This window comes from Phyllostomus hastatus, unplaced genomic scaffold (genome assembly GCF_019186645.2).
Source record: "Phyllostomus hastatus isolate PE091 unplaced genomic scaffold, TTU_PhHast_1.1 phas_contig_58, whole genome shotgun sequence".
Classification (NCBI taxonomy): domain Eukaryota; kingdom Metazoa; phylum Chordata; class Mammalia; order Chiroptera; family Phyllostomidae; genus Phyllostomus; species Phyllostomus hastatus.
Window position 1 is genome coordinate 57,222,140 of NW_025333916.1, and position 24,687 is coordinate 57,246,826.

Here is a 24,687-nt window from a genome sequence, read left to right on the forward strand (position 1 = left end):
GGGGGCGGGCTGCCTCCCTCCCTGTCCACACGGGGTCACTCCAGCCCCTCCACAGAGGCTGGATGAGCCGCAGTGAATCAGCGCCGTGCCCACAGCGTCTGTTGGTGGGTGCTGGGCAAATACACGATGAGCAGTAAAACAGTACGAGCAGGAATGCGATGGCCAGCAGAGTGCTCGGCGGCCTCACTGGAGATGGTGACTGCCCTCCCGGGCGGTGTAGACGGCGACGCGTCCCCTGGCAAGTCTCCGGCGGGCCGCGCTCGGACCCTGAACCAGCAGCAGTTGCGAAGACCCACCTCGGACCGATATGTGCTCCAGGACCAGCTGTGTGCTGAGGGCGCTCGGCAAGAGCAGGGCAGTGAATGGGCGCCTCCGGCACTTGCTGGGGTCTGCAGAGCGGGTTCCGAGTCCCCCACACCTCCCTCCGTCGTCTCCCTGCCTCTGGTGTTCTCTTGCTCTGCAGACCGACTGCCCTCCGCACAGGGCGTCTGTCGGCGCCGCTGCGTGCCCCTCGGGGCCTGGTTTCTGCGTGTTTTCCCCACTTGTTGGTGTCTTGCTCTTCTTGACTGCCCGCCTCCCGTGGTGGTTTGTACCTTCGAGCCAGAGGCCCGCCGACCAACAGCGACGTGCTTCCGTTCTCGTGTTTGTCTGAGCCTTCTGTTTGGCCACGGCCCGGGGCGTTCCGTGTCGGTGGTGCCCTGCGGCAGGAAGTCGGCGGGCTTGCTGTTGTCTTGAAGGCGGTCTCTCGGGTCACGGTCAAGCTCCGTCCGTATGGCTGGACTGTCATGTTTAGGAAGAACGTGGGGCTGAGGTGTTACCGCCGAGTGTTGCCCTTAGTGACTAGTCACTTTTCATGGCCGACGGGAAAGGCTTGGCTGCATTGGAGTTTTCCTAGTTCTTCAAAAGGACAGTTCGTTTCTGTCCTCACGGCTGGATCCCTGCACATCGGGGACACCTCCCACCTCGGGGAGCGGGCAAATGTTTTTGTGCCTCTGGTTCTGCAGAAGCGTCGTGGGTGGGCATTCCACTGACTCAATGTGCGTATGATTATGCATATCGGTCTAAGCAACTCACCAAGGACTGTCTGTCAGGTTGAGGGAGGAGGACACTGTGGGTATCGCCTTGCACATGGAAATGGCTTCATCCTGGGTGAGGAACGGCCAGCAAGGGCCAGGCAGGGCCAGCCCACGAGCCCTCCTGACCAACAGATGGCTGCCTGCACCTCACGTGGCAGCCACAGCGATGGGGGGTCACAGGCACACGGGGCCTCAGAAGTCCAGCCTTTTTCTCTTCCTGATTCTCTGCCTACTGTTGACAAGGGGAGTTTTTGATTCTATTTTAAAAAAATAAGTTATTGTTTCCCTGCCTGTCCGGACAGGCACCTGGAAACAGAGTTCGTGCGTGTTAGGCATGAAGAAAAGGAGGCAAACACTCAGAGTGCACGAGGAACAAGGACCGACCCCCCCCCCCAGCCCTTGTCCCCTCCCCCCGGCCCAGGGTCACCTGACAGCTGGGATCACTGTCATGTCCCAGACGCCCCTGGGGAAGACATTTATTTAGGTCACAAACCATTTCGAAGACTTCCTGCTCAGTTAAGAAAATCCCGGGAAAGCCTGGACGGCACGAGGCTGTGGAATGGGCCAGAGCCTTTTAACTTTGGGGAAAGGGTATGGTGGTCAAATTGACCATGAACTTGATTCAAAAATCAGGACAATTGTAATGAGCCGGTGGCGGCCGCGATCAGTGTAGCTGGGCCGGGGGAGCGGCGCATCAGCGGGCTACCGCCGCTGCAGGACGGAGCGTGACTAAGGCGCTTGTTGCTTGTGGTGGACCCGGGGCCACGTGAAAAGTGACCCTGGTGTCTCTACTGCGTATTGATTTAGCCAACGTGATTAAATCCTAATTGCTAGGACAAATCACAAAAGCATTTGCCAGAGCAAAAAAATAAAATCAAGTAAGAAGGTGAAGACCTTTCAGTAACGGTGCCCACTGGCATTCCCGATGGTTTTCCGGGTCCGCAGAATAATGAGGAGGCGCAGCGAGGGCCGGGAACCACGTCGTTAGAAACGCAAATGCAAGAATCGCCCTCATTTTGCTCTCCTTGCTGTGAAAAGGAATGTGTAGAACTTACCACTGTCGTTTAAATTCACGTGCTTCCACCTTGAATTAAACACTGAATTTGTAAAATACTTGGAATCCTTTTTCACAATATCAGATAGCATGGAGCCTGTCCTTGCCCTAATACTTCATTATGAAAAATTTCTGACATAGGAACGTTTCAAGAATAGTCCAGCAAACATCCTTATACTCACCTCCTGTAGTCTGCAGTTAAGGCTTTGCTGTATTTGCTTTCATCCCATGTCTAGCCTCCCACCCATCCAGCTATCCTTCCTCCCTCCCTCCCTTCCTCCCTTCCTTCCTTCCTCTCTCCTTCATTCTCTCCCCCCTCCTTCCCTCCTGCTCTCCCTCTCTCCTTCCCTTCCTCCCTCCCTCCCTCCCTTCCTTCCTTCCTTCCTAATTCCTTCCCTCTATCCATCCATCCATGCATCTTACTTTTCTGTTCATTTCAACACATGCCGCAGACGTCAGTACACCAAAGAATCCCTGTTTTCCACTGTGGTCCATATAATCTTCTCTTCTTCTAAGCTTGTGTGCAACAACGATCATGTTTTACCCTCCTGTCACCCCTCATCTAGAAAACGAAGCGCCTCCCCCCACATTTCAGGCCCGTTGCAAGGAATAAGGAAGATAACAAACGCACCACCCCTCCCACGAAGGGGTCTGATCCAGGGAGCTAGCGCTGCTGTGTGTGCTGGGCAGCAATGGTCGTCATCTCTTGCTGGACGGAGTGGGGTGCCCGAGGTTGGCATCGGCGTCGTCAGAGCTGCATCGATGAGCATTACCCGTGACCAAGGATGCTCACCCACACTCAGTGTCCTTCCTCTGACAGGAGCGAAGAGCCCCTCGCCCTGGGCCACTGGCACGAGCTGCGTGTGTCCCGCACGGCGAGGAACGGCCTCCTACAGGTGGATAAGCAGAAGGTGGTGGAAGGCATGGCGGCGGTAAGGACTCAGCTGTGCCCCCTGCTGGTGGGGGATGTGGGGATGGGGCTGCCATTTGCTTTCTGTCCCAGAGACAAGAGCAGCAGCATGGCGGTTAAGTGCACGCACGGATGCCAGAGCCAGACGGCCTGGGCTGACCCCCAAGCTGTGCTCCCCTCCAGGCAAGGTACTTAGCTTTTGTGTTCCTCAGCGTGAGTGTGGAGAAGAGCCGCAGGCGCCTCAAGCCGTGGTTCCACTCAGTGCCAGGTCGGGCTGGACGGCGCCCCAGGCAGTCCCACACGAGCCCCAACATCAGCAGCCATAATAGAGTTCGTTCTCACTCATGCTACGTGCCCCCCAACGGCCAGCTGCAGCCTTAACCTGAGACCCAGGCGGAAGGAGCAGGGGGGTCAGGAAGACGGCCTGGTGGACCGCTCCCCCGGCCCTGAAAGCTTCTGCCCAGAGGTGGTTTGCTTCTCTTCCGCTCGTGTTTTGCTGGAAAAACGCCAGTGACACGGCCTCCAACCTGAGGCCGGAGGTCGCCTTCCTGCACGGAGAGGGCACTGCCGACGAGCAGTCCACCGCCTTTGTTGTGACACATCGTGAGGTGGCTGTTGGGACCTGAGTCTCAGAGAGGCTGGGAAATCTGCAGTCGCCCAAAGGGGGGCCGGCAGCAAAGCAGAGCAGTGTGCGAGTCAAGCCACGGAGAAGGCAGACTGTCGTGACGGGTCTTGGAGGGGCCGGGTGACGAGGACCCAAAGGCACACACGGGTGGTCGTCTTAACCGTCCTGTCCTAGAGCTTTACATACTGTGCTTTGGTTTTGATCTGCTCGCAGGGCGGCTTCACGCAGATCAATTGCAACACGGATATTTTTATTGGCGGAGTCCCCAGTTACGACGAGGTGAAGGACAAGTCGGGCGTCCGCCAGCCGTTCAGTGGCAGCATCCAGAAGGTACGGGCTTCGCGTCCTCGTGCTTCTTGTTTGACCTTGACCGCAGACGGTGGAGCTGAGCACCGTGGCCAGCGTGCAACCCACGGCACCCAGAGAAATTCTGATCGAGTTTAAACATTTTTAAGATTTCATTTTTTTAATGCTCCCAGCATAGCTTTCCAGCCCCATTTCTTATACCGTCCGCTCCTGGGTCTCTGCCTGGCAGACGTAGCGTGAGCGCAAGTCGATGAAGATGAGTTTTTGCAGCGGGTCCACAGAAAGACCCCTTGACAGTTGAGGGAGGGGCCGCCGGCCTGGGGTCGCTTCAGAAACGTGTGCAAGAGGGAAGGCGGTGCACGGAGTCTAACAGCAACTCCGTGCCTCTCCGTAGGGGTGCTCTGCTCTGCAGTTTGCTGAGGGCAAGAGCTGACACTCACCTCTGCCTCTCCCCCCACCCCACCCCCACAGTGCAGCAGCTGTTCCTCAATCATGTTACACGCTCCTGAGAGCAGAGGTTGAAGGGTCCCCCCACAGAAGGCCCAGGAAAAAGGCCACTCAGCAAGTGAAGACCCAGGGCACGGGCCCCAGCCTGCTCACCTCTTTTCCTCCTCCGGGGGTGGCCTGGGTCTCTCCAGTTGTGAGGACAGGGAGTTCCGTCTGCAGCAGACCTGCAAGCTGCAGGCTCACCCTCCCAGGGTGCCAGGACCACTGAACCCGGGAGGAAGAGGGTTTGGAGAAAAGTGTGTCGGACGAGAGTATTGTCCAGTTTCCCTTTAGCCACAGGGCGGGTGTGGGCTGCTGACCCTTCCAAAGCCGGGGCGGAGGAGGGCCGTGGACGCAGGGCCCCGCGCTGGCCTGCTCACTCACTGGGGCTGCTGTCCCGGTGTGGGGCCCAGGCAGGATCCGCTGACTCCGATGTGTCCGCCTTTGCTGCTAAACTGTGGTGACAACGACACCTCAGTGCAGACCGCTGTCTGCCCCCACCCATCGCCCATGAGTGGGCTTGGCCGTGTTTCCTCCCATGTTCGCAATTCTCACTCGGGCAGCAAGCCCAGGGGTGAAGGGGCTTGACCCCTGCCCCTCCCCGGCCACCCTGGTCAGGCGCAGCCCCTCCCTCCTGACTTCTGGGAAAGGCACCGGCCCCTCGCAGGGTTCAGACCGTCGCCTGGGCTGCACCCTCGGTGAATGCTGCCACCCTTGGCTTGTCTCAGCCACAGGGGCTGTTTCTCGGTCCTTCACTTGCAGCACGAGCAGCGGGGACTGTGGAAAGACTCTGGCTGCTTCGTAGCAGCTGCTGAGACTCAGGGCTGAGGAAAAGCTGCCTCCCGGCCCTCGGCCCTCTCCAAGGGCTGGGCAAGCCTGGAAACATGGGTCAGAGGCAGAAAGTGCCCTTGCTAACCGGTTAGGACCCCCTGCAGCATGGGAGATCCCCCAGGGGTTCCCTTCTCCTTGAGCTCTGAGCAGCGCTGGAGACACTGAAACACCGGCCGCCCGAGTCTGGTGCCCAGTCTGAGTCAAGGGTGGAAAACAATGGCTCTATTCATCTGGGGTCGGGAGCCCTGTAACCTCTTCCCAAAGTCGTGGGTCTCTGCAGAGCCCCCTTGCAGGGACAGATGGGGGCGGTCCCAGCGCGTGTGCCCGGCAGTGAGGGGAACGTGAGCTGAGTTGCAGTGTTTCCTTTAATGTTGGGGAAGGATGTGGAGCGTGGAAGGAATTCGAGAGTGTCGGGGAAGGAGGAGGGCAGGGGAAGGCCCAGCAGGGGGAGCTGGAGGGGCTCACGGGCGGACCTTCTCCAGAATCACAAAGCAGCCCCGGGAGAAGCTTCTCCTCCGCCATCCCCCGAAACCCCCACTCCCTCTTGGGTTCTTTCGTTTCGGGTCCTTCCCTGCTCAGCTTTGGGGCACACATCCCAACCTCGGCTGCTGCACCGCAGAACCACCCGGGCGGCTGTCCGAGGTTACTGCTAACTGGACGCCGCCCTCAGGGATTCTGACGGGACCGAGCTGGGTGGGACCTGGGCGTTAGGTGTTTCCTAACCACCTCCCCCCCTCCCCGGGGGTTCCAGTGGGCAGCCAGGCTGAGACTTCCCACTTGTGTGTTGAGTTATCGGGGCTTCTCTTTGACCTCTCGTGGGACCGGGTCTTCCAGAACCAGGAGGGCCTTTGCTCTGCAGGTTGTCCGGGTGCCGGACATAATCACGTCGGCTCCTGCCTCGTTAGGGCTACAGAGGCAGCCACCGCACCTGCTCTCTTCTGTTTAAGGCTCTCGCTGCATGCAGTTGGGGTTGGTGGGCGCGGGACGAGTCACTCACTGCAGAGCTGTTTTCTGACGTCCTGCGCTCTTTGCGTGTCCTCTCCCCCAGATCACCCTGAACGACCGCGCCGTCCACGTGGAGCACGACCGGAGCTGGGGCGTGAACGTGGAGAACGCGGCGCACCCCTGCGTGGTGGGCCCCTGTGCCCACGGGGGCAGCTGCCGGCCCCAGAAGGAGGGCTATGAGTGCGACTGCCCCTTGGGCTTTGAGGGTCTGCACTGCCAGAAAGGTACGTGGGGGCTCGGCCGGCAGCAGGGGCGGGGGAGTGGACAGACTGTGGGCGGGGCAGCGGACAGACTGTGGGCGGGGCTACAGTGCGGCCGGTGCCAGCGTGGTAATACTCGTTTTTATCAGCGATTTCAGTGGCATCGTAGGTGGCCAATCCCATAGAAACCACTGTGATTCTTTAGTAATTAAAATGCAGAAATCCTTCTGTAATGGTAGGTAAATAGCTTCCCGGCGCCCCTGCCCTGGCTCCTTGCCTGGGAATCCTGCCCCCACTCCCCACCCCCAACCGGCCCAGCAATCAGAAGGTGAGCTCGTAACACCGGTCGTTTGCAGGACCCCCTCCACCTGGGGCACTCTCAGAGCCTGTCCTGATAGGCTGGTAAATGTTTTACCTACATTTTGACCCCTACTTGAGAATTTTATAAAGAAATATTGCCAAGTACAGAAAAATAGGAATTGTACTTCTCCAAACCGAAGTATAAATAAGCCTCTGTAGAGAGCTACTTTCCGTGTGCCTCAGTTTCCTCGTTGTAAAATGAGAATAAAAACAGCAACAGTAGAGGGTGTGGTATGGGTACAACGGACAGTGCATATTCCTCGGACAGAGGCCTGGCGAACTCCCAGAGAACGCCAGCCGTTATAGGTATCGACGAGGAACATAAAACCCGTTAGCAGGTGCCGTGAGCGACTCGGCACCGCCCTTGTCTGAGAGCTGCTGGAGCAGGGCACAGGGCACAGGCCCCTGCGGGATGAGCCGCCCGCCCCTGCGTGTGGGCGGCGGGCGTGGCCTGGTGTCCAGAAGAGGCCTGTCCGCATGTGGCCGTCATGGTGTTGGGATGTGTAGAACGTCTTGTTCAGGTGTCAGGACAGCCTCACCTGCTCAGGGACTAATAAAGGAAAGGTAGCCAGGCCTGGAGGGGCATCAAGCAGCCAGGCTAAGGGACGGAATATGCTGTCTTTCTTATTTTGTTTCCAGGTTCCTAACTTCTTTTAAATCCTCACCTGAGGGCATCCTTATTGATTTTGGAGAGAGGGGAAGGGAGGGAGGAAGACAGGGAGAGAAACATCCATGTGAAAGAGAAACATCAATTGGTTGCCTCTCATGTGCCCCGACAGGGGACCAAACCAGCAACCTAGGCCTGTGCCCTGACCAGGCATCGAACTTGGAACCTTTCAGTGTATGGGAGGATGCCCCAACCAACTGAGCCACCCTGGCCAGGGCTCCAGGTTCCCGATTTTTATCGGAGGTAGCGCTTAGAGGGGAACTGTGAATTACTGGCAGATATTTGGTACATGGGATGATAGGAGAAGTTGTTTTGCAGAGGTTTTGGAAAACCCGAAAGATGCCAGTTTGCCAGGTGGAAGATTAAGTGGCGTTATTCTTAAATGAGTTTTGAAACCTGCATGGCCAATCATATGAAATGTATTTATTCACATAGCTCAGCCCATGGTAACCCCCCAAGGAAGAGCAGTTGACCCATCTGTGAAGGAGGCAGTCCCTGTTCAGCTCTGAGTGAGCACTTGCAGAGATTTAGTCCGAGTGGCCCCTCATTCAGAAAACCGGGACTGGATTTCACAGGGCAAGGTCTGCATATCCTAAGGCTGCATTCCACCACCGGCAGTGCAAGCTTGCTCCTGCCTTAGACGCCAGCCCTAATGGTCGTCATGCAGAGTCCGGGCTTAAACAGTTGGCAGCTTTGGGAATTACAGGGGGAAGGGCTGGCTCGTGTGCAGTCTCGTTGACCCAAGTTTCCTGCTGCAGAACATCAGCCATAACAGATACGAAAAGCTTGTGTTCACAGCCCCCGTAACTATGGGTTCAGGTTCACGAAAAATAAATTTCACCAGAATGAAGGGGCAGATCCCGGATGAGGCTCTGGGCTTCCTGGCAGAATCCAGAAAGCAATGGACAGTGACAGGGGGACCGGGGGACATTTGGGCCTCTTTCTGCGAAATACTGGGCTGGACTATCAGCTGCCCGTGTTGTGCCACTGTCTCCTTGTGCTTTGAAAAACAGGCGGTCCTTCTGGAGCCAGGGCAGCTGTTGCCGGTGCTCTGGGGAGGCGCACGGGGTGGGGCGCACGGGGCGGGGCGGGGCTCGGCCCTCCTCCCCCTTTACGTGGCTTGGGAGGGGTAACAGGGCTCTGGGCACCGGTGAGGACCCTCGAGGACAGTTGTCCCAGGCCCCAGCGGGCACACGGCGGAACACAGCCTGCTTTCACACAGGGGAGGGCACTTAGTCCCAGATCAGGGTCGGAAAGAAATGGGAAGTGGGCAACCCCAATGGTGCCATAGAGGTGCGAAAGGACACTCGAAACGTTTGGGTGAAGTCTTATCTGACAGGCCAAGCGGGGCTGGAAGCCCTCCGCGGGCGTCGGGGAGAATCCGGTCTAACCCAACACGCTGACTCAGAGCCTCGTAGGGTGGACACTCAAAGCGCTGGGGCTTCTCCTCTGCCTCAAAACCAGGTCTTGCTCTTGCTTCGAAAGCAAGACCCTGTCCCCAGGGAAGGCCGACTCATCCCTGTACGTTGAGCGGCCGCTGTGGCCGTCACCAGCACCAGGCCCCATTCCATCCGTGCCGGGGGGCACCTCCTCCGTCAGGGGGTTTGTTTGGGGCTCCTCAGTGAGTGGTTTTCTCTGACCTCCTCCTGGGGTTTGTGGCAGGCGGGTGAACTCCACTAGGGACCTGGTCAGGAAAGTGGACACTTATCTGGATGGCCGGGGCCCCAAGCTCAAACAAGATCTCTCCTGGAGAGGGTCTGGCACCCAGACCACCACGGGGGGTTCGGGAGCCCCCTCGGTCCCTGCAGGGGCTGGGGCTGGGGCAGGGGCGCCCTCTGAGCTCCGGACCGTCCCCAGGGCTCTGCGGGCCGGCCTCTGAGAGCGGCAGATGCAGAACACGCAGCCCCCGTCCCGACCCGGGAACCACCGAGGCCGGAGGAGCACGGGTTCTCCTGGGTCCCAGCCACGACTCTGGTGCCGATGACAGGACAGTCACAAGGCTTGACTTCGGTGACTGCCCGCTCACCTGCTTCGGGGGCTCTCCCTGCTCGGTGCCTCCCTCCTCGCGGCCTCACACCCCAGCACCCCAATCCCGAGGCCCCTTCTCATCTCACCAGGGGGCTGTCGGCCAGCCCTCCGTCCTCAAAACAACACTCCCCACCCTTAGGTGCTTTTGTCCTCTTTCTACTCCCATCCCGACTTACCCCCCTTGTGTTCCAGCTCCACACAGACCTTCCATCCCAGTAAGTTACTCGTGGTTGAAGCCAGACCTCACAGGTTAAGTCTGGAGGAGGATTCCTGGCTGGCTGGGCCACGCACAGGGCTGCTTGGGGCAGAGATGGGAGCCAGGCCTCCTTCCGGTCCCATGGCGTCGGTGCGGGCGGCAGTCTGGACTCAGACCGTGCAGGACCCTGCCGGCCACTAGGTGGCGGTGTTTCTCTGCGGCCGGCGAGCTGACGCCTGATCAGTCCCGATACCCATAGCCATGCCCACATTAGGGTTATGCCCACATAGGGTTCATGGGACAAGGTCCTAAAGGTGCGGTCCGCTGCTCTCTACTGATGCACCACATGCACAACATCGAGGACATTTTGCGTTGTGTTTAGTAGATTCCTATCATGTTGCTGGGTCTGGTCTGGGTGCATGTTTCTTGGTCCCTGTGTAAGAAAACTAGCTCCAGTGAGTAGAGGCCATCCATCCTCTAAGACAACCCAGGACATGGAAGCTCAAATTAGTAAAATATGCATGCTACCAGGAGTTTCCTTTCTTGGGGTGGTGTAGGATTAAACAGTGAGAAATTGGGGGTGTTCAGCTGCTCTTTAGACAGCCAAGGGCTGGTAGTGTGGAGAGGGATGTTTGTTTGTTTACCTGGTGGCTACAGAACCTACTTTGTAACAAGAGTTCTGCACCAGGTAGCCCGGTCCCCCAAGGGCAGGAGGGTGAGCGAGCTGCCCGCTGGGAAAGCATTCCCAGGGCTGGACTGCGTCCGCCAGGATGTCCGCGAGCGGAGCCCTGGTTGTTGGGAAAGCTGGGTCACCACCCCGCCCCCTGCGCCCCCCTGCCCACCCCTGGGTCCTTCCGGTGCCACGCCCTGTGACGGCAGGAGAGAGCCCGCCCTCCCTTCAGCTCTGCAGAGCCTGCTGGGAATTCAGGTCCCTCAAGTGGAAAGTGGACTTTGCCCGGCTTGGAGGCTCCTGGTCACTGGGGTATTCTCGTCCGCGTGTCATCGGATGGCGCCAGCTTTGAGGTGTCAGTGTGAGGAAGTGACAGAAACACGTTTCAACCAATGCATTTCAAAGACCATGTAAAAAAAAAATAGCTATAAAGGGTTAGGTTCACTAGAGCCGCGTCTGTGCTGCGTATTCAAACCAACCGCGAAGGGCCCGGGAGGGCTGGCTGGTGACTTCCAGCCCCGACGGCTTAGAACCACCATGCGTCCGCATATACTGACCCCAGTGAGCGTGTGTTCACCGTATTGTGCGCAGCAGTGTCATTTCTGGAAGGTTCCCCCGCCCTTTGTTAATCGCAGGAGAACCAGAGCTGGGGTGGGGGGGGGGGGGCTGGGGGGGGAGGTAGGGTGGTCTTTTCCACTCCACGGAAGAGGCCGCTGGCAGGCTTATCACTCCTTGTGCACACACAGCCCAGAGCCAAGAAAAGTAATAATCATTGACGAGGTAAGTAACTCTTTAGCAAGGAACCGTTTCTCCGGGGTTAGAATAAACGAGGGACTGTCGGTTCAAAGTCGGGGGAGCCGCAGAGGTGCCAGACAACGTATTCCACACGTCTCTCTCGGTTCGCCACCACCTGCCCCTCCCCCCCACCGCGACGGAGGCTGGGAGGCCCCGGGCCCTCCGCAGGGTTTTACGAGGAAACGGGGCTGCTTTCCCGTGATCCGCCACCGGTGTAATTGGGGTTTTTACAAGGGCGGTGAAATCCTGACTTTCCCTGTTCTGTTTCACGCTCGCACACGGCAGAGTGTGGGAACTACTGTCTCAACAGTAAGTACAGTGCGCCCTGGGAGGGGCTGTGCACGTGCGGGGGGCTCCTGCCAGGGCAGGTTCCGGCCGGGCGGGGGCGCAGTGCAGGCAGCCGTAGGCACGCAGAGGGTGGCCCCGGGCGAGCGGCTTGGGCCTCGGACACGCCCACCGGGGTGGTGGGGATCCTCCCTCCAAAGGCGCCAGCTGCCCGGAGAACGTGCTCGAGTCCCCGCTGGACTTCGGGAAGCGCGGAGCTCCTGAGCTGGGGGCTTGGCCGGCAGCGGGACCCGGCTCACACAGACCCCTTAGGCCCCTGTGCAGAGCCCATGCCTGACCAGCACTTCCTGACCCCTTCAAGGAGCCCAGTGGGGCTGTGGTTGTCTGCCACGGGCCCAGGTCCACGGTGGGTAACAGCAAGGACAGGCCCCGCCTATGCCTCTCTCCTGGGGGCAGAGTCAAACCCAGGAGGCGCCTTGGCGGTGTGCACCTCCTGGGTAGCCTCTCTTCTCCCTTCTCGGCTCTAGACCCTGAAATTCAAGGCCCCCCTGCCCCGTCCCCAGCTAGGAGCCCCCTGGTAGCTCCGCAGTTTGGCACCCTTGTTTCTCCTCTGGGCCTCCCTGCCGGACCTCTCCCCTCCGCCCCACCCCTCTGGGCCATTCTCCCTGCACTGTGCCTTTTCCGTCCCCCCTTTCCCTGCTCCAGGGGCTGCCCATCCACCTGCCTCCTCCTCCTCTTCTTTCTTGGCATTTTCTTCTCTTCCCTCCTCACTCTAGCTTGCCCCCTGCTGCCCCTGCTCTCCACTGTCTTTCTCTTTTGCATCCTACTCTTTTCTCCTCTCTCTCCTCCCGACCTTCGCCAGAAGGGAGAGAGGCCAGCAGTGCGGCCCAGGAGTTCACATGCAACAGCCTTTGCTCGCTCTGCCCCGGACAGGCCCTCTGGGCCCTGGGCGCTGGTCCAGCTGGGCCCGTGAGGCTTCAGAGAGCAAGAGAGCAGTTTCTCAGGACTTGCTTTGAACATTTTCCTCTTCCTTTGCTTTTCTTGTTTTCCTTCCTTTCTAAAATTCTTACTTTTTATGAAAATATTTTGGGATGTGTCAACACAGGAACTTACGCTTGGGAGCCCAACGTTACTGGGTTATAGGGTTTGCTGTTATCTCCGTCTTTTTTAAAAAAAATGGTTAGAAGTTATGTTTAAATTCTCCTGGGTGTTCATCATGTCAAATAATGATATTTGCTCTTTCCTGAGTGCAAAATCCTTAGGTTTTTTTTTTTTTTGCAGAGAAATCCAATATCTTTTTTGCACCAACCACATATTTTTGTGAAACTTGAACTGCTTTCATAAGCTGGCTTATTCCGTCGTATTTTGCACATTTCTTTGAAAATGAGATTCACTCCACCTTAATTCTTTAAGGTGTCATTTCTGTATGTTGCTAAACATGAAAGAGATATGGCTGTTATCTCTTTGGCAGAAATCTCCTAAGTTATCCCCACTGCTTGACGCCAAACCCGACGACAGAACCTAACTGGGCGCAGACGGGGTGGGAGTGGAGGGTTTCTCAGGGGTGCAAAGCAAAGGCAAATCGAGAGGAAGGAAACCCACTTCCGAAGTCCCGGGAAGCAGGCAGTGGGCTGAGGACCCGACCCACGGGAGCCCGGCTGGTCCCTGTCCCCTTGGCGGCCTCATCGCGGGCAGGTCCTTGGTGACCTCTGGGCATCCTTTTCCCCTCCTGTGAAATGGGACTGGCCACCCCTCCCCTGTCTGCAGACTCCCCACCGCTTCCCGAGATCGTGGGGAAGGCCCTGTGGGATGTGACACTGGGCGGGGCTTGGTAGAAAGGCGTCCGCGCCTCGTTTCTTGTTCTCTGCCAGACTCTTGCCGCTGTGGCCGGAAGCGTGCTGGGGCGGGTCGGCTTCGAACACAGGCATCCTGGAGGGCTTTGCTGGGGGTTCTTTCCTCTGCCTCCCTTGGAGGGACATCTAGGGTTGCCCCCCCGCGGCTCCCCACACGGCCCACAGCCTGCTCTTAGGCTTACACGGATAGCTGGGCCCGGGCCAAGTTTCAGCACCTTGCAGACCCTTCTCAGAAGTGCTGAGGCCGTTTCCAGCGGCAGCCAGCCCCAGGGAGGGGTCAACGGGGAGACGCAAACTCCGGGCCCTCAGGCCAGGCAGCCCCAAACCTGGCCGAGAGGAGGGAGCTGACAAGTTAGCTGGTTAAATGTCCTAATTCGAGGAGCTGGCCTTCTCGATATTTGCTGGCCACGAGGTTGAGTGCCGGGGTCCACAGGGACCCGTAACCCCCGTCTCTGCTCTGTCTCAGCCATCACGGAAACCATCGAGACTCCGCAGTTCATCGGCCGCAGCTACCTGACCTACGACAACCCGGACATCCTCAAGAGGTGAGCGGCTCCCCAGGTTTGCATCTTCAGCAGCAAAGGTCCCCTGTCCTCCTCAGGCTCTGCCCAGTTCAGTGGGGGCTCTCGGCCCTCTTCATGTGGATACAGGCAGATGCCACGTTGCCACGGTGGCTGTCAGCCCCCGGTGGCCGAGCCTCCAGTCAGTCCCTTGCTGGAGTCCAGGCTGCCGGTTTGCAGGAGTCTGTGCATGTGACCAGGGAATGGCCCTTGGCTGGTCCTCAACCCGGGGTCCTCGTCTTTGCTGCTTTCATTTTGGCTCTTCTCTCTTGTTTCCCCTCCCCTCGTTCTTTGTAGTTTGTAGTCTGCCATCCCCCTCAACACCGCCAGCACCACCGTTCTAGAATTTTCCTTCCTCTTTAGGTTGACTGTTTCCTAAGGCAAAGCTTTAAGCTAAAAGCACCCAGTTCTTAGGGTGGAGGCTGGTGGTTTTTCAAGGAACAGGGGTGGTTGAGAGACGTTTTCCTGGGGCACCAGACGAACACTTCCCTGGTACCTCTCAACACGCACCAGACGGACAGACAGACACTGCTTCATCTCTCTAATCCCACGCACTGTGTTTATCTTGGTGGCCTTGGCATACGGCTGTAGGCAAAATGGATTTCCAGCCAGGAGAGACCCTCTTCTTCCTTCAGTCCTTTTCTCCAAAGATGGAGGGGCATTCAGTCCCCAGGGAGCCGGGACGGCGTGAAAGGGGCCCCGGTCCTCAGCCCCCCGGACGCTCAGTGAGCGGCACCGGGTAGTTCGGTGGGAATCGGAGGCACGGGGCCCCCGCCCAGAGCAACTCGGGTGGCCCTTGTGTGCGTGTCAGGGTGTGCACACATGCACACATGTGTGCACGTTCAGAGTCTGTTTCAGTTAGATGTCTTTGGCTACAAGTGACAGAAAACTCAACTTGAAGTGTCTTCAACGTGAAGGGTCTTTCTTATTTCATACAATAAACCGTCCAGACGTAGACTGCACCTTGGCTCGATTGATGCAGAGAACCATCAGCAACATCAAAGACCCAGGTCTGGCTTTTTGCCTTATTATCCCCAGAGCATTGTGCAGTGGCCACGCCCTTCACGGCCAGGAGACAGCTCTGCCTGAGACGCTCATTAGATGGACCTCCATCCGGGCAACGTCCGGTGGAAGTACAAACTGTGTCCTCGTGTAACTCTTTCTAAAAGGAAAGGGATCTTTCCCAGAATCTTCCTGATATCTTTCCTCTAGCTCATTGGGTAATAATGGGTCACATGGCCATCCCCAGCCACTCACTGCAAGAGAAACAGAGCCATCGTGATTGGCTTCTACCAATCCGCATATCCCAGGCAGCGGGGGGAGGAGGGAAAGAGCCTGACACAGAAGACTGGGGAGAGCAGGTCTCTCAGGCAAGGGCCATCGCTGGGTTGCTCTGCACCTGGCTCAGGGGAGGGCTCGCCACCGTGGACCCTGCTGCCCCCTCACCACTCTGAGGCCCTGCACCGGGAGGGCAGGGCAGCCTTGGTCTCTTCCTGCCTGGGCCGGGCTCTGGGAAGCCTAGACAGAAGTCCCCTCCACGTTCGCTACTAAAGGCTCTACAGCTTTGTGGGACAGACAGAGGGACGGTACAAGTGACAGGGCATAGAGAGAGACTTTCCCAATAGTGCCCTGTCAGTAGCAGGACTAAAGTCCCGTTTCCTCTTGCTACCTTTTACGTAAGGACCTTGTGCTTGCTCTTCGCCCGGGGACAGGGGACACTGGCCACCTCAGTGAGACCGGGTTTCTGAGCGAGGCTCCGCCTGAGAACCGATGAGAACTCGGAGCCGCGGCGGGAGTGCCGGGGCCCCCACCGGCTCCGGCTCCTCCCCTTTGCTCTCGGCTTCCCGTCCCTCTCCGCCTGGCCTTTGCCTCCACGCCCCTCACTCTGCCTCCTGCCCAGTCTCCCCTCTGTCCTCCGGGACAGTCGCCACCAGAGCTGGCCACCCACAGCACAATCACAGTCCAGAGAAGCTGCCAACTTCAGCCTCTTGGAAACGAAGAAGGCCACTGCTCGTTGGGGGATGGGGAACCCTTTCCCAAGGACCCTTCAGCCGTAGGACAAGAAAGGAGGGCTGGGGTGTGTGTTGGGGTGCAGCCGGGGCTGTGGACTTGACCAGAGCCTGGTTAATCTGTGGCTCGTCGAGTGCTCTCAGGGGGCTGCACCCCACCTGGGGCGGGACACGCTGCTGCCACGAGAACAGCCCAGGCCTTGCGCCCGCGATGGTGTGACTTGGGGTGAGGACGCCAACGCTAGCCTCCTGGTGGTAAGTGCCAGGAATGCCAGCTCGTCCGTGCGCCCGGCTTCCCCCGGCCGGCGGACAAAACTCAGGCACGGATGCTGGCGGGCAGCGGTTAATTTGGTGCGATCGCTGGTGTGTTTCCCCCAGGGTGTCCGGATCCAGGTCGAACGTGTTCATGAGGTTTAAGACGACTGCCAAAGACGGCCTGTTGTTGTGGCGGGGAGACAGCCTCCTGTCCAACAGTGACTTCGTTTCCTTGGGCCTCCGAGACGGAGCCCTGACGTTCAGGTAAGGCCCCCCCACTGCCAGCTGCCTTCAGCAGCACCTTGCCGCCCCCGCCACCGGAGGGTTGCCACAGCGAACCAGCACGCAGTCCGCTGGAGTGCCCGTTGCCTGGAGCTCTGGACTTATCTGAGGCTCCTGGTCTTTCTTTCCCAGCGCCCGTCTACCAGGGCGGCAGTCAGCCGGCACAGTCCGGGGGCCGGGTCTGGCCCCCCACCCCTTTCTGTAAACCAAGTATTATTGGAACCCTGCCTGACGCGTTCATTTGCATATTGTCAGTGACAGCTTTCTTGCCGCAGTGGCACACTCGAGGGGTGTGAATAGGGACTGTGTGGCAAAGCCTGAAATGTCGATTAGCTGACTCCGTGCAGGACAGGTTTTTGACCCCCCAGCTGCGCACGCTGGGTTTCTGCCACGTGCCCCGCACTGGCACATCGGGAGGCCGGAGGCAGAGGACTTGGGAGAGCTGAGCTTGGCCGTGGGTGTGGTGCGCTCCGTCTCGGGCTGAGCTGGAGGCCGCACGTCGAAGGCCCGGCTCCAAGCGCTCACCGTGCTGCCCCCCCGCCCCCCCACCCCGTGGCTGTGCAGCCGTGGGGAGCAGGCGCCTGCTTCCCAGCCTCCCGCCGCGGACAAGGAAGCACAGATTTGTATCTCGATCGCTCGGCCCAGCGTTGGGGTTTTTGTAAATGCTTCTTGGGTGATACTGGCAAGGCAGCGCCTGGGCCTCTCAGCCTTTTAAACTGAGTTTGGACTGCTCTCACATTTTTCAAAGGGGTCGCTAGGAAATAGCAAAAGGGTCCCCTGACAGCTTCTGCTCAGCAGAGTAGTGGAGGAGGGGGTTGCGGGGTTCCCACCCGGCAGGGCCCGGCTGCTCGTGTAATGTGAAACCGCTTCAGTTGGAGATTGGGGCTGGTGCCTCCCCGCTGGAGGTTGGAAACGACTCCTCCTCTGGACCAGTGGCTCTCCACGTGCGGTCCCCGGGGCCGGCAGCGATCACGTCGCTTGGGAACGCCAGAAATGCCGATTCCCAGGCCCCACCCCACGCCAGAGGGAGCAGGGGAGGGGCCAGCCATCTGTTGTCGCCACTTCTCTCGGCAACTCGGGTGCTCGTCAAGGTTCGAGGCCTCTGCTCGGTCTCCAGGGGCAGGGGCTCCCCTGGCTTTCCCTCCTGTGACCACCGCCCCCCACCCCCCGGCCCGGGGCCTGGGAGGGGGAATTCACTGGGACTGAAGTAGACAAAGCCACGGGAACCGAACCGCAGAGCGGACGAGGACTGAATTCCGGGCGTCTGTGGGCCGTGCCCCGGGGCTCCTGAGCAGCCAGCACAGGGTCACGGACGTCTGTTCGGTCTGAGTAAAAAGCACTTGGGAGGAAATGCCACTTAGCCAACATCGCGCTCGCCCCTAAATAGCGGAGCACGCTGAGCGGTGCGATCCCCGTGACTCTTGGGGCTTGGAGAGACCTGTGTGGTTGGAGGCCAGAGGCTGGCCTCTGAGAGCCATGCTCCCCATCCCCGCCCCCTGCCCCAAGGTCAGACGCCGAGCTGTTCACACCCCAGTTGCAGGCTGGCTGCCGCGGAGCCATTTTCCTGTGGTTTTCCTGTGGTTAACCTCACCGAGGCCTCGAGTGCTTGATTGTGCCCAGAAAAGGGAACTGAAACAGTAGCGCAGCCAGGGGTGGGAGGCCAAGGTCGCCCTAAACCGCCAACCAAAACGTGTTCGTCCCCACCGGCCCCGCAGAGCGGGGAAACTCGACCAGCGCGGGGCTGCCGCACAGCTCCCAGGGGCCTCCCACCAGCCCGGCCGGCCTCCCACACCCCCTGGGCGCCTTCTGGCAACGCCGCTCCATCCAGACACAGCTCTGCGGCCACTGTGTCTGTCTCGGCTTTCTGACGATTGGCCCCAGGTTTCTTTTGGGAGCCTGGAGCTCGGGGCAGGCTCTGGACGCACAGTGAGCGGAGTCCTGCCGTGCCTGCCCCCGGGCCTGGGCCCACAGCTGCTGCCGCCGCTGCCTGCTGCTGTGCTCCTTCCTCGGGCACGCGGGCGTGCAGGTGCTCTGCGGGAGGCCGGGCACAGGGAGGGCTCAGGGCGCAGGCCGGGGGTGGTCGGAGAGCGGCCGCCTTCAGCCAGCCATCCAGCGGGGAGCTTGCTCCAGGGGGAGAGCCCTCCTGGGCCTACACGCAGAGACCCGACAGAGCAGGTCTCCTCGGGCACGAGCAGCTGGTGGGAACCCCTCCGGGACCGCGCCCTGGGCAACAGGGTCTGACGCGGTCGAACGAGGGCTTCCGTGTCGGGCAGGCGGGGTTCCCACGGCCACGGGACCTGCGGCGCGGTACCCGAGCTCCCGTGAAAGCACAGGGCTGGCCGGGAGGGCTGAGGGAGTTCCTTCGCCTAAGGGGCTCCGTGCAGGGCCTGGCACCTCTGGTTGCTGGCGGTAACGACGGCCACCATTGCTTCCCTCGACCGAGTGTGTTTTCTACCCTCGATACGTGCTAGAAGCTCCTACCTCGGATCGGTAACATAGGTAGGGAAGTCAGCATGATCTACCTGCTTCATAAAGTGCGGCTGCTGTTGTCGTCGTTATTTTTACGAGAAGCGGCCCCCGCCTTCCAGCAGCTTCCATCGGCGGGGCCCGGCGCAGGCACTGGTCTCGTTGGGCAGAGAAACCACTTTTGGGGTTTTGGCGTTTGACCCCGATCCCAAGTAAACAACAGAAACCCTAAAGTGACAAAACACAGTCTCGACTTCACCTTGACTTTTCCGCTTCCCTGGAACGCTGGTCCTTGTGCTGCCTCAGTGCTCGGAGCCCCTCTGCAGAGCATGAGGAGCAGCCGTGGAGCTCTGGACAAGATGGAGTGTTTGTGGCGGTCGTGCACGATTAAGGGAAGGAAAAGGAATCCAAGTGCTCAGACACGAGTGTGGTTTCCGCTTTCACTTTGTTCCACGGAGTTGTAGGATGACACGTGGGGCGTGACACCCGGTGAGCCGGTTTTGTGGAGACCACTCGACCGACACGCTCTTTCCCACTCGTTTTCCACGTGACCTTGATGACATGTCTGTGCAGCAGGGAAAGGACGGGGAGAGATCTGAGTGGGCAGGGGGCCCCGCGCTACAACCTGGCCGACGGTCTCCCCCAGGCTGCACCCGGTGGCGCGTCCTGGGGTGTCACCTCGGCGCTCGGCCCTGCAGCCCCCCGTGGGCGCCGGCCTGAGCAGGCGACTGGCATCGGGAGGACCGACTCGTGCCGACCGGGTTCACGGGGCCCCGAGAGTGAAATCAGACGTGCACCGGTGTGTTCAGTTGTTCATTCATTCTTGGTTTTTGCGTTTAAAAAAAAATGAGCCCTGGCTGCGTAGCTCAGTGGATTGAGCGCGGGCTGTGAACCAAAGCACCGCAGGTTCGATTCCCAATCAGGGCACATGCCTGGGTTGCAGGCCATGAGCCCCAGCAACCACACATTGATGTTTCTCTCTCTCTCTCTTTCTCCCTCCCTTCCCTCTCTAAAAATAAATAAATAAATAAATCTTTAAAAAATTAGTTATAATTTACATGAAGTGCACCAATGTTAGGTGCACAGTTGGATAGATTTTTAAACGTGTGAAGACCCGGGGAGCCCCCACCCGGAGTAAGATGCAGAACATTTCTCCTACCCCGGGAAGCTTCCGCATGCCCTCGGACAACAAAGACAACCACTGTTCCTGGTCCTTCACTGTTCTGTAAAAGAGAGCCCTTTCGTATGCTGATAAGGAGGGCTGCTGGGTGGCTCAGTCGGGCGCACCGTCGTCCGTGCACCAGAAGGTTGTGGATTGGATTCCTGGTCCAGGCACACATGCAAGATCAGTGTTCCTTCTCTCTCATCTCTCTCTCTCTCCCTTTCTCTCTCTCTAAAGTCAATACACACATCCTCCCGTGAGGATGAAAGGAGAGAGGGAAAGAGAGAGAGAGAGATGCCAGGGGGAAGCACCGAGCGTCTGGGAAGCAGGAGGTCATGGAGGGTCTGCAGTCAGACGGGGGTGGGGGGGGCTGGAGAGTTGGGCCGTGGAGGTGCCAGCCGGTGCCCTGTGCCCACGTTGTGCCAATGGCCAGACTCCAGGCTGACTCCCCAAGCACCGTCTGGCTTTGGCATAAACAGGAGCACGAGGGGACTGGAGGGCAGGAGAGGAGAGGCCCTCCTTTGTCCACACACACCTGCGAGGGTTTCCTTTCACTGGGTCCCACCCCGTTCCAGTCCAGCGTCCCTGCAGGTGCGCCCGGGCCACCTCTGCCCTGGACTCTGGGTGCTCCTGAGCTTCTCGGTGACACATGTATAGCCTGGTGGGTTACGCTCGCACCCGGCTACCCTCCCAGGAGAGGCCCACCGCGTTGAACTCTCTCGGCGGCAACCGTCTCCTCCCCGCTGGTTCCTCCGGACCTGTGGTCCCCCGTGTGGGAGCCGCCTGGGGTGCGGCAGATGCTCACCATTCCCTCCGATCCTCTGGGGGAGGTGCAGTCACCCCACCGCACGGACGAGGGACCCTGGGCTCAGAGAGATGAATGAGCCTGTGACCCACGGTTCGATTCCCAGTCAGGACACATGCCTGGGGTGCACAGTCACGGGCTCATAACTGGCAGAGTGGGAATGCAGGCGGGTGAGTCTAATCCACACACAGTCACTCAGCTGTGGGTCAGCCAGCCAGCTCTCGGCCTGCTTCACAGTCATTCCTTTCATCTTTGACAAGCACTTGTCCACTAGGAATGACATCTGAAAAATCCCACCTGCAGGCTGCTCCCTGCAAGGAGCCCCTGGCTGTGGGAAAACTCACGAGGAAACAGCAGGTGTCTCAGGGGTCAGAGTCACCCACATTCTGTTCTCGGCGAGATGCCGACGGGCCATGTGCATGCTCTGAGCTCTGCTATGACAGAGAGGGCCGGGCCGGGCCGGGGCGCGGTCCCTGGGGAGAGCCGGGCGTGCTCTCTGCCCCTCTTTTCTCAGGCTGCCCGCCCGCCCGCCCGCCCGCAGGGGCGCGGAGTGAGCCCGGGCTTCCTCCTCGTCGCTGTGTCTTGGCCGGTGGGCTGAAAGGGGAAGACGGGTCCGCTTACCAGACGAGGGGAGGGTCGTCCCGGGGGGGCACACTGTCCTTCCAAAGCACAATTACATACATTTTATGCTGTTGGTTACCAGGGGGCAGTCCAGGCAGCCGGCCCGATGCCTGGCCTAGGGGCGTCACTCACTAAATAGTTGCTGAATTGAGTTAAATTAGAATAAAGGAGGCGCATGCTCACGCTTCCCTCGCGATTTAGTCCTGCACTGGACTAAAAGGGATGTTTCTCTCTGGTAAACGGCGTGTGCGTGTCTGCTGACACCCTTAAGGCGTCGGGCCGTCTGCAGCCTGAAACAGGAAACAGAACTGCCGAGTAGACCAGATGTCCGAGTGAAGTGGCGGGGTGGGGGTGGGGGGGCTCAGACAAGACACCACGTCCACCCTACACACAGCTCTGGGATTTCAGGCAAATTCTTTCCATCTCTTTGGAGTTCAGCCTCCTCTGCAGTGTTCTGTTCTGTTTCATTTTGCTTTTAAAACGTAAAAGCACGTGTATCCTTCGCCAAGGGCTGCCGTGACAAATGATCACAAACTGGGTGGCTTAGAACCGTAGAGATTTATTCCCGCACAGGTCTGGGGGTTCCAAGTCTGACGCGCAGGTGTTGGCAGGGCTGGTTCCTCCGGGGGGGTCTCGGAGGGGGGGTGGTCCGTGCCTTCTCCCAGGCTCTGGAGGTTGCCCGCAGTCCTGGGCACACCTTGGCTTGTAGCCACATCGCCGCAGTCTCTGTCTTCACCTTCGTATGGCTTTCTTCCCCATGCGTCTTCTGTGTCCCAAGTGCCTTTTCTTACGGGGACCCGGGTCACCTAGGGGTTAGGGCTGCCCCGATCCAGCGTGACTCCATTTTGATTTATTACATCGGCGAAGACCCCGCGTCCAACGAAGGGCACACGCCGAGGTCCTGGCTGGACGTGACCGTTGGCGGGACTCTGTTGAGCGGGGTGTAGCACGTCACACGTGATAAAGCCATTCTTGTTCCCGGTGCTGGGCGGATGCTTCTGTACCTGGCCGTGAGCACGTGATGCCGAGGGAGACAAGCCAGGCGCCGAGGGACAAACGCTGCACGGTCCCCCTTCTCTGAGGTCCCCAACGTGGTCCAGTGCGTGAGACACGACGTGGAATGGCGGTTGCGGGGAGCAGGAGGGAGGGGGACTGAGGAGTTCTCCTACGAGGGGCGCAGAGTTGCAGTTGGGCGAGACAAAGAGTTCTGGAGATTGCTCGTACGGCGCTGCGAGTGCGTTTCATACCACTGAACCGGACACATGAGGATGTTCTGTAGATGTTGCCATGATTAAAAAAAAAACCATTTTTTTGACCATTCCTGGCCTCGCTCGGAAACCTAACTTATGGCACCGTTTTGTGCTGTGTTAAGGAGAGTCTGTTCTGAGTTCCGTAGCCCTTGTGTGATGAGAGTTGCTTGCGGAGGAATGCGCGTCTGCCTGGGCTTCAGCGCCTCACTCTCTGTTCTGTCTGCTTTCCTCTGACGCCGTAGCTACAACCTGGGCAGCGGCGCGGCATCCATCGTGGTGAACGGCTCCTTCCACGACGGGCGGTGGCATCGGGTCAAGGCTGTTCGGTGAGTACCCGCCACAGCGCTAGCCCCCAGCCGGAGCCCAGCAGAGGTGGGAGGTGCTCTTGAGTCCCCCCAGCCCCACTGCCCTCCCCACACCTTGCCCTGCACCCCGTACTCCTGACCCGGTCGGCCGTCCAGGGCCTTCTGCCGCTGACTCCCACCCGGGCCCCTCGTCGACACTGACAGGCCCCAGAGGCTGAACTCCCAGACCTTCCCTCAGCATGACCTTCTGGAGCAATGGCGTTCTGATGGCTCAGCTGGAAGTCAGTGAGACCTCGCTGTTTACTGAGATCTGGGTGTCTCTGTTGGGAAGAGACTCCGGGGCACGTGGACCTTGAGGAATGTTAGGAATGCTCCGCGTTTCATCACGTAGCAGTTTCCCATGTTTCCTCTGACCTCACGCTGCCTTAACAGCTGCGCGTGTCCTGCCCCAGCTGTGTCTCTCCCCTCCGTGGAGTCGCTGCCCGGACCTCTGATTAACTGCGGGTGGATCGCTCCCTAGAAATGACAGTTTCGCTGCCTGTGTCCGCATGTCTAACTGTGTGTTTTGAGAGCCACGGGAGCAGGCCCAAGCTCGGCTGTCTGAGGACAGCTCAGGCCCGCCATGGCAGATGAAGGTTCCAGGCGATGAGCTGGGCGGAGTCTTTGGTCTGGGTTCCCTGAGCGTTTACCTCGACCCCTTCTGGGGAGGGCAGTGGGAGGAGTCAAAAGCAAGGCCTGGGAAACACAGACCCATCCACGCCAGTTTCCTACTCTGCCCACATCCAGGCTACGGTGGGAGGAGCCTCTTGTCCCCTGGGCCCGCCGTGGACTCCCCAGAGGGAGTGTAAGGGTGCGGGGACAGGTCTGCGCCCACCAGCTGCCCACGTAGCCTGGAAGTCCTCGAGACAGAGGTTTAGATGAAGCCCCAACTCTGACATATTGAAAAAAGAAATGTCTTTCCATAGTGAGTATGTATAGGCTTGATCTAAAGTGTATTCTAGAATATCAGTTAAAAAGCCCATCGTCCAAACCAGCTCTCAGGTACATGAAACTCTGCAGACTCTGAGCTGCTTATTTCTCTCTGCTGCTCATTGTGCAAAGGGCTGGCTCAGAAACACCCAGAGAAAGGAAATACTGGACCACACTTGGTCTCCGTAGCCCCCATCCTGCGAGCTCCCTGCTCTCAATTTTCTTAAGTAGAGAAGGTTGGTAGGACCCTCAGACCTTGTGAGAAGACTTTTTTTTTTTAGATTTTATTTATTTATTTTTAGAGAGGGAAAGGAGGGGGAGAGAGAGAGAGAGAGAGAAACATCAATGTGCGGTTGCTGGGGGCCGTGGCCTGCAACCCAGGCATGTGCCCTGACTGGGGATCGAACCTGCGACACTTTGGTTTGCAGCCCAAGCTCAATCCACTGAGCTACGCCAGCCAGGGCTGTGAGAAGACTTTTAAATGCTCCAAACTGTGGCTTGATTGTGTGCATCAAGGGGCACTGGGTGGGGGTTCTGGGCACTTCCTGGGCATCGAGGGAACCGGAGGTTAAGTGACTTTCCCGAGGCTACGCAACCGTTTGTGGGCGGATCCAAGAGCAGGAGCTTAGACCCAAGCTCTCCCCTTCGCACCCCAC

General features: G+C 59.0%; 1 protein-coding gene across 4 annotated transcripts in view; it reads left to right on the plus strand.

The window, feature by feature from the left end:
* Positions 1–24,687, plus strand: part of EGFLAM (EGF like, fibronectin type III and laminin G domains) — a 137,870-nt gene that overhangs the window by 109,297 nt on the left and 3,886 nt on the right. Inside the window, exons 16-22 of one of the 4 annotated variants that reach the window (XM_045848236.1) lie at positions 2,951–3,062; positions 3,879–3,995; positions 6,337–6,517; positions 11,495–11,518; positions 13,814–13,892; positions 16,295–16,435; positions 23,000–23,083. In XM_045848236.1, coding sequence (XP_045704192.1) covers positions 2,951–3,062; positions 3,879–3,995; positions 6,337–6,517; positions 11,495–11,518; positions 13,814–13,892; positions 16,295–16,435; positions 23,000–23,083 — 738 coding nt within the window. Of the gene's footprint in view, positions 1–2,950; positions 3,063–3,878; positions 3,996–6,336; positions 6,518–11,494; positions 11,519–11,881; positions 11,901–13,813; positions 13,893–15,817; positions 16,172–16,294; positions 16,436–22,999; positions 23,084–24,687 lie in introns of those variants that run through there. The other 3 variants (XM_045848237.1, XM_045848238.1, XM_045848239.1) reach the window with 3 other exon arrangements.